The 13,374-nt window shown below is 40.5% G+C and overlaps 1 protein-coding gene across 4 annotated transcripts in view; it reads left to right on the forward strand.

The window, feature by feature from the left end:
- Positions 1-737: 737 nt before the first annotated feature.
- Positions 738-13,374, forward strand: part of esrrga (estrogen-related receptor gamma a) — a gene marked incomplete at both ends in the record, with an annotated part of 45,655 nt that continues 33,018 nt past the window's right edge. For 2 of the 4 annotated variants that reach the window (XM_079246134.1, XM_079246136.1), the window contains 2 exons: positions 738-1,162; positions 7,593-7,709. In XM_079246134.1, the coding sequence (XP_079102260.1) occupies positions 751-1,162; positions 7,593-7,709 (529 nt within the window). Of the gene's footprint in view, positions 1,163-7,592; positions 7,720-13,374 lie in introns of all 4 variants that reach the window. The other 2 variants (XM_079246135.1, XM_079246137.1) reach the window with 2 other exon arrangements.

The following is a 13,374-nucleotide window of genomic DNA, read 5'->3' on the forward strand; positions in this document are numbered from 1 at the left end:
CTTTCTGCCTTTAACAATGAAGAGAGAGCGCAGGGAGGGAGGGCAGGGTTCGAGGCACACAGAGTGGTAATGCGAAGAGGAAGAGAAAGAGAGAGGGCAGTGATAGAAGAAGAGAGAGAAAGAGAGATGGCACTGAATAGGAAGTGATAGGGAGACGGGCAGATAGATAGTAAAGTAGACAAAGGGAGGGATGTGGAGATATGGACGGAGAGAAGATAGCTGTTAATTACAGCTGCCATTAACAAGACACCAGCCAGTCTCCTTAGGGAGAGGATGGAAAAAAGCAAGAGAGAAGAGACAGAAAAAAGGGAGAGGTGGAACAAAAGATGGGGAAAGGACAGCTGCGATTAACTGGCACTTATTTGACATTTTACTTTTTTCCAGTTTACAAGCTGTTTTGTATTGCATGGCCTCTGGTGTTTTTCCAAAACGGTTTCTGTGAATATGGTTGAATGTGATCATGTATGATTCCCTGTTTCTATGTGTGGGGGCTGTCTTTGGGATGACTGAGCAGCAGAGGAGCTGCTTACTGATTACCTTCATGTTGAACAAGCTGCTATTGACTGGAGAGTGACGGATGACCTCGGCCACAAGCATGTGAATGTGTTTGTGTGGCTATGTGGAATCATTGATGCCTCTCTGCTGTACTCTCTCCCATAATTCCTGTAATCAACAACAGTCTTTTTCTTGTCTTTAAGTGTCTTACTTTCTGTCTTTGTCCATGTCTTCTTCCTCAGGCTTCTCTGCAGAATGTCCAGTAAGGAGCGCCACCTTGAGTCCAATTGTCCGTCCTCATATATAAAGACTGAGCCGTCGAGTCCTGCCTCCCTGACTGACAGTCTAAACCATCACTCCCCTGGTGGCTCCAGTGACGCTTCAGGCTCATATTCATCCACAATGAACGGCCACCCTAACGGCTTAGACTCCCCAAGCCTTTATGGCTCCAACGCAGGACCCCTGGGACCTGCTGGCGGCCCTGGCTCAAAGCGTTATGAGGACTGTTCATCGACAATTGGGGAAGATTCCCAAATTAAGTGCGAGTACATGTTGAATTCCATGCCCAAGAGGTTGTGTCTGGTGTGCGGGGACATTGCATCAGGGTACCACTATGGAGTGGCATCGTGTGAGGCCTGCAAGGCCTTCTTCAAACGTACCATTCAAGGTTGGCTTCCAGTTTGATTATTTTCTCTATAACTGTCTTCTTCTATTTTATTACTTTATGCTTAACCACAGTAAATTAGCTCAGTTTTTCCTTCAGGATCATTGTCATGATTTGAATGACCAAAAATATGGATGTCATTTTAACCACATAAAATAAGAAGAATTGTACATATATATATATATATATATATATATATATATATATATATATATATATATATATATGTACAGATATATATGTACAGATATATTGAATTTCACTTCCTCACATGTATTTATACTTAAGCAAGTAGAGTAACATATAACACACACATGAAAGCCTGAGGTCAGGTGCAAACCCAGAATTTTTATAAGGTACATCTCCCCCTTTGTCTGCTAAATGAGCCATCAGGACACCTACACTATTTATTTTTTTGCTTTTTCTTTCAATCAGTCATGCGCACGCACAAACTCGCCTGTAGACATCCAGTCAGGTATATGCATGCAGCACCTTCTACGTTCACCCACAACCTTGACCTTTGCTTCATCAACAGCAAAAAACAATTTCCTGTTAGTGTTTGCATTCCCAGATCCTGCTGCTTATACTAGAAGAGTGTTTGCTGTAAGCTTGTTGTCTAGGAGATAAACACAGTGTCACAGCAGGGCCACAGGTCATGTCTCATGGTCAGGAGTTCATGTAAGGGGGTAAAGTCGAGAAGGGATAGAGCAATAATCCACATGATGAGAAGAGCACCAGGAATTAGGCTACATAAGCCTTTGCGAATGTCTTGTTAGGGCTAGCATTAGTGCAGGAAGTGCACAGGTATTCAGACTTTACAGGTTTTGAAGGTTTTCATTTAATACTCGACTCGTCAGCTTCATCATCCTTTATTTCCCCCCTTTTGAAGGTCAGTCTGACAACCAGTTTGCCTAAAAGCAAGCCAACTTTAATAATATGGAATACATGCAATTCCAAAATTGTGGTACAGTATTTATAAGCCAAGTCATTATTGGGTGTTTCACAATCTACTCCTGGCCTCTAAAACTTGTCAAATTAAAGATCAAGAATTAAGCATATTGTTGGTGGTGTTTTGTTGTCCTATAAAACAAATAACTCCAGTGAAAGCATTAAAACCATCTGTACTAAACTGTCAGTCAGTACTTTGCCACTTAATATGTCACATCAATAATTTATTAGTTTATAAAAAGCGGTTGAGAAATATGTAGGTGGATGGTTATGAAGTTTGAAGTAATTTTGTGCAACAACACGGCTTAGGTTGTAAAATCGCACACTGTAGTTTTCCTGCATGAATAAAGACTTATGATTTAAATGACATTTTGCCATTCATCTAAACAGCCTAACTCACTTGTTCAATAAATCTGTATATTGTAATCAGGCTTGTTTTTGGTCCGTGGCCCATAACTTCAAAAAGCAGTTTGAGGTATGGATAATTCAATTAGGACCATCATAACACCTTTAATGTTTGAACCTTTGAAAATTTTCTGTTTGCGTGATAATCTTTTATGATTTGCTCCAGGTTTTTTTTTATTATTATTATTATTTTTTTAATAACTATTAGGATCCATCAGTTAGCAGAATGGCCATCTTGTCAGTCAGTCTGCCATTGCAATAACCAAGCTACCAGTCCGCCAGCCTGCCGTTATCGATTCATTGAGTCAGTCAGTCATATCAGACAGGATTCATCTATCTACTTTTCCATCCATCCACCTATCTGTGCTTGCTTTCTTTAGCTTCCGATAAGCAGCTTTCCCTGTAAAGCCCCAGAGACAGAGGGAGACAGGAAGATGTGGGCGAGAGGAAGTCTTACATTCACTCGATGGTCACCACTACCTAGAGATGACCTGCGTGTGTTCATTATGAGATGTGATCGGGTCAGGGCAATCTTGGCAAATAGATTTTAGAACACACAAACAAGGACGAAACAGAAACACAGGCACACACATAAACTCATAATGTAGAAACAAATTCAAACGTAGACACTGACAGTCACACACAACCTTGTAATGATTCTGGGAATAGGTCTCACCCGTCATTGCTGCGGGGTCAAACACTTGACCAGTTCCACTTGTCTGATTTCATTTAGAAGGCTTGTTAAAGATTATATATGATAGGTCAGGACATAGTTGCAGAATAATGCAAGAGCTGTATTAGTTGTGTTGACAGCAGATCCTCTTTTGAGTGTAAACCTGAAAAGCTGTCAGGCAGTGTTCGCTCCCTCTCTTTAGAGTTTTCATTTTCACTTTGTAATCCTTCCACTGCATGTCGTGGATATGTTTCACATAAGGAGGTCAAAAAGGTACGGGTCAAGACCTTGACAAAGCTCATCACAGGATGACGTTACAGATGATTATAGTGAAATGCATTAGTTTTAATGATGCAAAATACAGAAAATCAGTGCTATTCATATTTATTTAAATAAAGTATGTCAGATTTTTAGTACTTTGGTGAGGAAAATTTGCAATTACATTGCATATTTACAAACATATTGCTGCTCCTTCTGTTAATGTTTGTGCTGGAAATACTACCATTAATGATAGTTCCTGTGCAGACAGTGTATCCTTGGACCTACTGGATGAAATGGATCATGACATTATCTTTGGCTACCCCACACAGCAAACTCATCCACAGACAGTGTGGATGTTATGTGTCTCTGTGTGGGCTGTGTGTCTGTGTGTTCATCCAAACGTAAATGAACCAAAGTTTATGTGCACATCTGAGCACATGTTCCTGTTGTGTGTTTTGGTACTTGTTTGTGTGTGTGTGTGTGTGTCCTGGCAGGAAAGCAGGGCCAGCCTCAGATGGGCAGCAGCAGACATATTGGTATGTTTCAACCCATTAGCCAATAAAACCACAGGTAATTACCAAAAAACACCTCCAGCTGGACAGGAGGAGAGCACGGTGTAGGGGAGGAGGGGAATGAAGTGGACGGAGGGGAGGGGGTGATGCAAATAAATAAGTTTAGAAAAGAAATGAGAGAAAGGGGGGAGAAGGAGGAAGATGGACTGGGCACATGGATGTAGGGAGGAATTAGTGGTATGTGTGTGGTGGCGTGCTTTTGCATGTGTGTGTGTGTGTGTCGCAGCATGGAGGAAGTCACTCTGGCAGCTGCTGCTTCTGTGGCGTCTGTCCAGCGACACCTGACAACCTGCATCTATCACTCCCTTATTGAGAAAGAGGGATAAAGGGAAGTATGGAGGAGGGAAAAGGATGTCAGATAGAGGTATCGGGCAATGAAGCGGAATGAGAGAGGCAAGAATGTTTTTTAAAAAAGGTGTATGAGAGCAAAAAAGTAGTAAGGACAGAATTCTCTGCCCACACAGCCTAGAATATGTATTTTTAAACTGGAAATCTGTCTCATGTGCAGGTATGTTAGTATCTTTTTATAATTAACTGGAAGTATTGCAGAGTGTCAGGTGCTGGGGTTTCCTTTCTTGGAGCTGAATATGTGATTGGAGAATGAAGAAAACGATTTAATCCAGGGACAGTGGATGTTTTCTTTTTGCAAAGCAATCGCGCTTCGAAGTATTGTTGCTGCGCGAAGTACAATGTGAAGCAATATATATTAAGTTTGTTAGGAGCACTTTCAGTTTATAATAAACCTCCTCAGAAGATCACAGTTTGGGTTGTAGGCTATATATCAGCAGGTTGGGTCCAGATTTGGCTTGGAGATAACTGCAGTTAATGAGTCATAAGTTAATTGTCATAACAGGTTCACGTGGGTTTCAGATTGAACAAATTGGACTTGTGCAGGACTTTGCTCAGAGCTGGACATTTAACTCATTTAGCTTTCCAGCAACAAGGCTAAGATGGGCCAATTTAATATAATTCATAATCTTTTCTAGTTCAGGGTTAACACAGGCTTTTTTTTATTTAGCTACATTTCCTGCTTGTGGTACCGCACAGGTTTTCATTTTCACCTTAAAAAAGGGGTGGGGGGTTGGGGGGTATCAAGAAGAAGAAACTTGCCTTATTTCCCTCTTTTTCCATCTTAAGTCTTATCACCATGGAAACATGATTTGTTGTTTGTAGCCCAAAAACAGCCTGCACTCTGCTTTAAGTCCCATTTCCACTAGATAGACCGGATCAGTACAGGACAGTTTGGTACGGTAAACTGATCTCTGTTGCATGTCTACAATCATACCACAGTTCTTATTTTTTCTGCTTCTTCTTGGTGTTGTTCTGGCAATGACAAAGATGAGTTCGTGCATTACAGCTACCAACTGGGCTGGAGCACAAACAGATAGTTTCCAAGAGCCTGACTTGTCAAAACATCAGTTCTTCTGCTACATTTTCCCAGTTCCATTGTTCTTATTTGTTCTTATTTTCAATGCCACAATAACCAAAAAGACTTAGTTTTGCTCTTGTACATTTATACCATGATAAGCTCCATGTGTAATGGGGCAGGGATTACTGCAGAGGTGTCTGTAGTTTTGTGTCCAATGAACAGCAGTGTCCCTGTCTTCATTTACCAAACCTGTTTTGTACTTTTTCGCCACCTCGGTTACCTGTTAATCAAAGCTATCCATTCAAAACAGTATCAGTGGAAATGCAGAAGTGTCAGACTTTCTGCTTCATGTTTTTCCGCATTAACTATGCACACCTTAAATGTCACAATACCAATAACACAATTCTTCTCAAAGCCAGATCATAAGACAGTTCTGCTTGGCTGATGCGTCCAGAATAAGCCACAACATATCAATAACTACGTCTACGAGAACAAAATTATTTAATTTTGTTCTTGTGGCCTCAAGAACAAGAAAAAAAAGTTATTACTTCTCACGGAGTATGTAACAAGTTCTAGGTTCACTCCTGACTCCTTGTCATTGTTCTGTTTCCCTGTACAGCTTTTTCCGTTTCTCTCCCAGTAAAGTATATTATTGAAAACCATGGTACCAAGATTACAAATCCTATAGGGGGCTGAGGTTTAAGACTGAGAATGGCATACGGGATATTCCACAAAGAGGAAAGCAGCCTTAACATTCATACTGAACAGGTTGTATAACAGTGGTCAATTATTATTCAGTAGGTGGACAAATACACACCTCTCAGAGGAGATTGCAAGGGATTTGAGACCCATCTATATCCCTCTCATTCATACAGGCACACATACACACAGGAGCCTTCAAAAACTCTGAGTTTTGATATCAAGCCTTTTTCTCTCATTTCCATCCATACGTCTGAATTAAGAAGTTAACATATAAGTCTGAGCATACATATGGTTTATTCAGCTAACACATGTAACACATGTTTTTGTCACAATTTGGAATTTGTCTCTTTATTTTGCCCATCCTATTCCCCTCTTCACAAATGGTCCCAACATGACAGAGTACAATGTAAGTTTCATAAAGGTTTTTTTTTTGTCATGGGTTTCACTGTTATCAACAAATGAGATGCATTATTGTGACTGCTCCAAAAGCATGTTTCCGCAGTTACACACAGAATGTGCTTTTCTTGAGAGTAATTTTCTCAGTGAGGCTTTAGCTTCAATACTGGCATCTCTAAAAGTGGGCCGTTCATTGCAGCCAAGCAGGGCTTGCGTGTTTCGTTGAAATAACAAGCCCCTTTACTGACTGCCTATTAAGCCATGCGGATTGCGTGTCATTAGCACATTTAGCCTCACTGTGAGGGAAGTGTTCCACTTAACTGCAGAATTAATCTGCTCCTCCTGCATCATCAGCATCTAAAGATTGGGCGCAAGCTAACTAGTCCCATTAGTAGCATCTATTAAAATGTAAGAGTTCCCCCAGCATTTAGCATGTTTAGCGTTCACTTTAACCAACAAGGCCAATTAATGGGTGTCTTGCTGCCCATTAAAAAGCATTTGAGCATTTAGCCTTTTCCCAAACTAACCAGCTCCTTAATCAGTGGAGTAATGAGAAAACATCCTTTCCACAGCACCTGTCAATAGTAATCACTGTTTACTCTGTTTCAGTGAGAGATGTATTGGTTTGCTTGGGTACTGTAGTTGTCATGTTGAGGTTCAGGTTGAATAGATGTAAGACATGGTAAAATAATAATTACAAAAAATACCCTGGTCAAAGACATGGCAATACTCCTTTAGAGATGCAGAAGAAGAAAATTGAATAGTTAATAATAAAGTAAATAGTCAAGAATAAAGATTAAGTAGAAGATAAAACTGGTGTTAGAATGATGATTAAAGTGTTTTCTTTTTAACAAGTGCAGATAAAGATCACTATCAATGTTCATCAGTTTATAGTTTTACATTTATTTGTCTGTGTTAACAGTTTTTGGAAATAGGCGAATGAATTAAGTTAAATTAAAGCATAACATTTATTTATTTTATCCTTTTTTTTCTAAGAGACACATGTTTCTGGCATCACACTGATTGTCTGTGTTCCTGTCTGTTGATGTATTTTTCTGGAATGACGCTTGTCCTTCTGTCTCCCTCCAACATGTCTACATGCCACAGGCAACATTGAGTACAGCTGTCCAGCCACCAACGAGTGTGAGATCACCAAGAGGAGACGCAAGTCATGCCAGGCCTGCCGCTTCATGAAGTGTCTGACTGTAGGCATGCTGAGGGAGGGTAAGGGAAAGTCTCTTCCTTTTTCTATCAAAATATTTCTACAGAATATGTACTTTTACCTTTCATATTCACTACAGGTACATGCAATGCTTTATGAAGGACCCAAAGACCCCCTTTAGAACCTGTCTTTGCTTTATTTTCCCTGAATGAGATAAAGACAGGAGACGATATCTGACTCACTCAGCAGTTGCATGGCGATGAGGAAGGCTAAAAAAAGAAAACAAGAAATATCATCTGCCCCCTCTCCACTTTGATTAAATACACTCACTCTTTCGTTTTCACATTCCCTCGTTGCCTTTTGCTTCTTCTGCTCCCTCCTGTCTTCCCACCTCTGACCTTTTTACTCCCACTGCACTTCCAACGATGAAAGGAGGCAGAGGAATACCGAGGGATGTAGAGGAGGGCTGGTAGAGAGAAAGAAGGATAGAGGGAGGGGGAAGGTGGGAGAAGCCTGGGGGAAAGGGGGGGGAGGGAAAAGAGATTGATTTATAGGAGCATAGGAGAGGGTCCAAGGGAGGATGAGAGGCAGGGGGAGGATGGTTGAATGAAGCAGAAAGTGTGTAAGAGAGAGAAAAGAGAGGAGAGGAGGGTCAAGGTTGTAATTGATGGGAGACCTGGCCTACGCCCCCTTTCTTACAGTGGTCAGGGAGCGTGCCTGTGCCGACGCCTATCTGCCCGCCTTCCATCCATTCCTGTCTTCATCTCTCCCTCCAACTCTCCCACTCACCATCGCTGTGGTCTTACTAATACTTGTGTGTTTTTCATCCACTCATTCACCATTCTGTGTTTACTGTAAACACCAAAACTAATACACCAGGTGTTTTTTGTTTGTTTGTTTCTCACCACATTTGATGATGCGAGATGCTGAATTCTGCTTCAGTATCAAAGCAGATCCTTGAAATAATTCATATTAATTCCATCTACATAACTAAAGCCATCTGACCGCTCTAATCTGAAGCAAAAATTAAAACCTTACTTGATTTGTATAAAATGACTGCGAACAAGCCAAGTTTCACTTGTGCATGTCTGTCTCTCGTTTCCTGTTATTTGCTCTCTCAGAGGAGAGAAACACACACGAACTAACAAGCTGCTGTCGTAGCACTTGTTCTCCCAGTTGATCTGACATAGGCAGAACCTATGTCTCATCTCTCCTGTTTTGTCTTGTGTATGTGGCCACAAACACACACACACACACACGTGTAGTAACATGTATTATTGGCAGCTCCAACAGTCTCTCAGTTATGGGATACAGTCTGCATCCTCCCACTCAGCATGTAAGTGTGTAACTCTGTTAGTCACACAAGGCATCTTTTTAGCATCTGTTTGTTAAATGGTTAAGTATTATAAATTTTTTAGGAGCCCCTAAATATTTTGTACATATTTGACAGAAAGTGGGAAAATGTCAAACAACTAATTGCATTGTAAAGTGCAATGTATGTGTGTGTGCATGTATTGAACTGAGGACATGTGTTTTGTGTGTTTCTGTCCTGAGCAGACAAACAAATAGCTGTCTTTTGTTGCCACTGCTTCCCTACACACATATATCATGCACACACACACACGCATTGAACTGCATATCTATACATCAGCGTGACAGACCACAACCACCCCATTTGTTGTGCCGAGCGTGAATTTAATACAAGGGGTCCCGCTCTACATATGAATAAGGGTCATTTGGAAAATTGATACATCTATTTCTTATATTTTCCTATTTTAATTCTTTTTGAACCCTTTAGAAAGGATCAGCAGCTGCAGCTTGTAGGTGAATTAAACACCTTCATCTTCATCTGAGCTTTATTCTATTCGAGCTGTTTGCTTGTATGTTTTTTTTTCTGTTTTTCAAAGACAAAAAAGACTTTCACACTTGAGATATGTAACGCTTTCATCAGTCTGTTAAAAAAATGATATTATTCAGTCATTCACACATTGATTAAATGACCGTTAATGTTCCTCAAGACTTCATTTAAACATGCTCATAAGTGTCTAATAGAGTCATGGTTTGAACAATATCTGTTATGTGTGCAAGTTTGCACAGAGCATGAAGTTCAGCAGTGTGAAACATGCCGATGATGTAAAGGCTTGCAATATTGAGTCATTCATGATAATGTTTATTTGAAAATGTAATATTGTGACATATGATTGAACATTCCTTGCATGATTGTCATTTAACTGCACCCCAACCCATGCAGTATGAGTGAGCTAAGTGGAACAAGCAAACCAGGAAACATAGCGGCACAAAGCAGGCTTGAATAAGGCTGTGCAATGTAGAATGTTTATTTTGGCTTCAATCACAAAAGCGGTGATATTAACAAAAATACTATGCTAAATAAAATAATTCCACCATAACATATCTGCTATTTTCAAAAGACAGCACACATAGACCTCTTTAAACATTTGAATCTGTGCAAATACCAGAAGAAGAGCTTCCACTTTATTGCGCCCTGTTTTCAGCTTAGTGATGCAGTCGTTATATTTCTTGAGAACCTTATAACAACTCCTTAAATAGAAAAATGGCAACATTTCCAGATACTTTTTCCATTCTTCTTGGTGACTTACTAACACTGACATGAAAGTATGTATCAATTTTATTCTTGGCAATGACGAGCAGTGGTGTTGTAGACCCCTCTGATGTCCCAAAGCACTCACAAAGGACTGTTGTAGTGTTGAAATAAGTACCCCCACCATGAAAGCATGAAACACAACTTTGGGCAGGAGTGCTTTTGCCAACACTACATAGGTCTCACAGAGCAATCCCTCAACAGCTAATAGATTTTTTTTTCCATCTTTCAAAAACTTTATAATTGGTAGCAACAATAGGTGTTGAAAGCATCACATAAAGTCAACATCAAGCTAATGTGATGACCTACAATTATATTTACTGTGTATTTAACTGGAAATTGCTTCCACTCCTTATATCTCATATTGTAAACACACAGCAAACATAGCCATTGTAAATGCTGCAAGGAAATTATGTTAAGAGCTAAAATTAAAATAAACTGTTTTTCATAGGGTCATGTTTCTCTCATATAATTTCCTCAGATTCTGAGGAAAGCATAAAATATGGCTTAGTGCTGCAGCTAAAGATTGTAGATGAGGGACTAAAGTTTCAACAGCACTGCTATTTATTCACTTCAAATCATGTCCCATTTATCTGAACAGCTGGTCATGTTTCAAATGAACCCACCGCTGCCATGTTTGTCTTGTTATGATTGCAGCAGTTCACACTTGTGCCATGTTGAAAGTGATATATTGCATGTTTGCAGACATAGGAAAACAAAGTGTCAGATATCATGGAAAAGTACTAAGGGGGTAATTCACACATAAACCTTTCAGATTTATAAAAGCAAAAGGGGATTTAAGTAGATCTTCAACCGACTCATCAAACAGGATTCACAATTCAAACCTTTTACACTATGTTTCTCATCTGTTTATTTTGCTCAGGGTAGATTGTAAATTTTTCAATTCATATTTTTAAACGATCTTTGATTTTCCATTTCACTTTCTCTTTCCTTCTCTCTCTCGGACAGAACATTTGTGTGAAAACTAAGAGACAATACAGCAAATAATATTCTTAAGCAAGCTGGGTGAGAGAATTGTTCCACACTGAACTAGCAATCCTTAATAAAGTCATTAAGGAAGCTTATTCCCTATGTTTCATCCTACTTTTCTAGGTGTGAGCAATGTTGCTGCAAAATTTCATTTATAGTAATGGTAAGTGGCTCGATCAGTTAATGTCATTGCTCACTGTCTGTCAGGAGCTAGCTCACAGGAGAAAGGTGAAGATAAAGTGTTACGGGTGGAGTAGGGAGGAGGACATTGAGGAGTCTGTGTGCGCGAATGTGAATGTTGTAGTTTACCCCCTTAGGGCAAGATCTGCCTCAAATTAGCTTTGTCGCCCTGGGATACTGAAAGGTTGAAATGAAGAGCAAGTGAAGAAGTAAGGGAGCGTGTGTGTGATGCAGAGAGCGTGGAAAATGAGAGGCCAGAGGGTCAGTAAACCAACAAAGAGCTGAATCCTTTCCCTGCATGTATTTCTAAATGCATACTTGATGATGTGAATGCCCTGACACATAGTTCTGTGAGTGAGGAATATTCAATTTTGTTATAAACCAGGAGATGGAGGAAGGAGAAGTAAAGGAGCAAGTAGGAAATAAACTGATGGAAGCAACAAACACGGGGCACCCACCCACCAATATGTAGCAGCTAATTTCTGGAGTAAGGCAATTAAAAAGCCTGATTATATTATGAGAACTACCCCTCTGGCAATGGCTGGCTGTCCATTTTTAATGAGGTCATAATGATGCGTCAGCTGAAGACCAAAAGGTCAGAGGGGCGGGGATTACACTTACCAAAAGAGGGGAGGGGGTATGAGAGAACAAGGATAAAAAACACAAGTAAGATTACATTTTTTTTTTAAAAAAAACCCACAAAGTCGGTTGACAGAATTTTCACAAATTTAGTCGGTACAACAGGACTTTCATAATGCGTTCAGGGTCAGCAGTAATATGTAGAACTACCATGAATATGATACAAAACATGAACATAAAAGGTTTTGGCAGTGTTGCACAATACAGGAGCCAGCAGTATTCAGAGAGCATATACACAGCACACACACTCAAAGTGACACATTTGCTCACATACAACAGCAGCTTTGATAATGACACGTCTGGTGAATCAGACAAACAGGCAGAGTGTCTTCAGTCCAGAGTCTCTATAAGGTCATAAACAGCCAGCTGGATTCAGATGGTAGGTTTCTAGTGGGGAAAGTTCTCAGACTGCAAATATAACCCTCCCACCTTCACCGATACACAAAACACACACACACATTAACACCTCATGCCAGCTTTGGCCATGCTCCCCACGGCCTCTAAGACCTAATGAGTGAGATTGGGTGGAAGGCCCCAGCCTGCGTGAGTGTTGTTGCTGCTTTTATGTGAGCGTGTGTGTGTGTGTCTGTGTGTGTATATACAGCTGGTAGTCTGCGTCATAACTCCCCTCATAGCTCAGCGATCTTGAATGCAGCCATCCCGTCTCATTGCTTCACACACATGCAGTCACACACACTGCATTTAGGACAACCAGTAGTCGCGCATGTGCTCCTGCAACGCAGATCTAGAGTGAGTCACTGAGAGATGAAATTACAAAAATGAGTAGTTTGAGGGTAAGAAAGATAGAAATAAAATGTGTGAAGAATCGAAATGAAAAGTGAAAGTAAAGGGGAGGATAATATGTGATGGAGAGATGAGAGGGGATGTGAGTAGAGGAGAAACAAAAGAGGGGAGGGCCAGACAACTGGTGGCGTCTGGTGTTCCTCCCGTGGGAGACTTGTAGCTAAATCTGGCCCTGTAGCGTCTGTCCTGCACAAGTGTGTGTGAGTGTGTGACTGGCATCTGGTTGCATCCCTGCTAGAAGGGAGCGATAATGGAAACGGAGTGATGAGAGATCGGCCTAAGTGGTCTGTTCTCTTTCACAAAAACTGTCTATCTGAGGAGAGGAGAGGAGAGGAGAGGAGAGGAGCGGCATTTCCACAGATTCATCGACATTGACGACAAGAGGAAGAGGAGGTACATTGTAGTTGTTCTTTATTTTTCTGAAAAGAACACAAGATTTCCTGATAAATCAGGTGGAAATATCTCATCTCCAGTATCTAGTCAGATTTAGGTAT

Source organism: Telmatherina bonti (genome assembly GCF_933228915.1).
Source record: "Telmatherina bonti genome assembly, chromosome: 1".
NCBI classification, from domain to species: Eukaryota; Metazoa; Chordata; class Actinopteri; order Atheriniformes; family Telmatherinidae; genus Telmatherina; species Telmatherina bonti.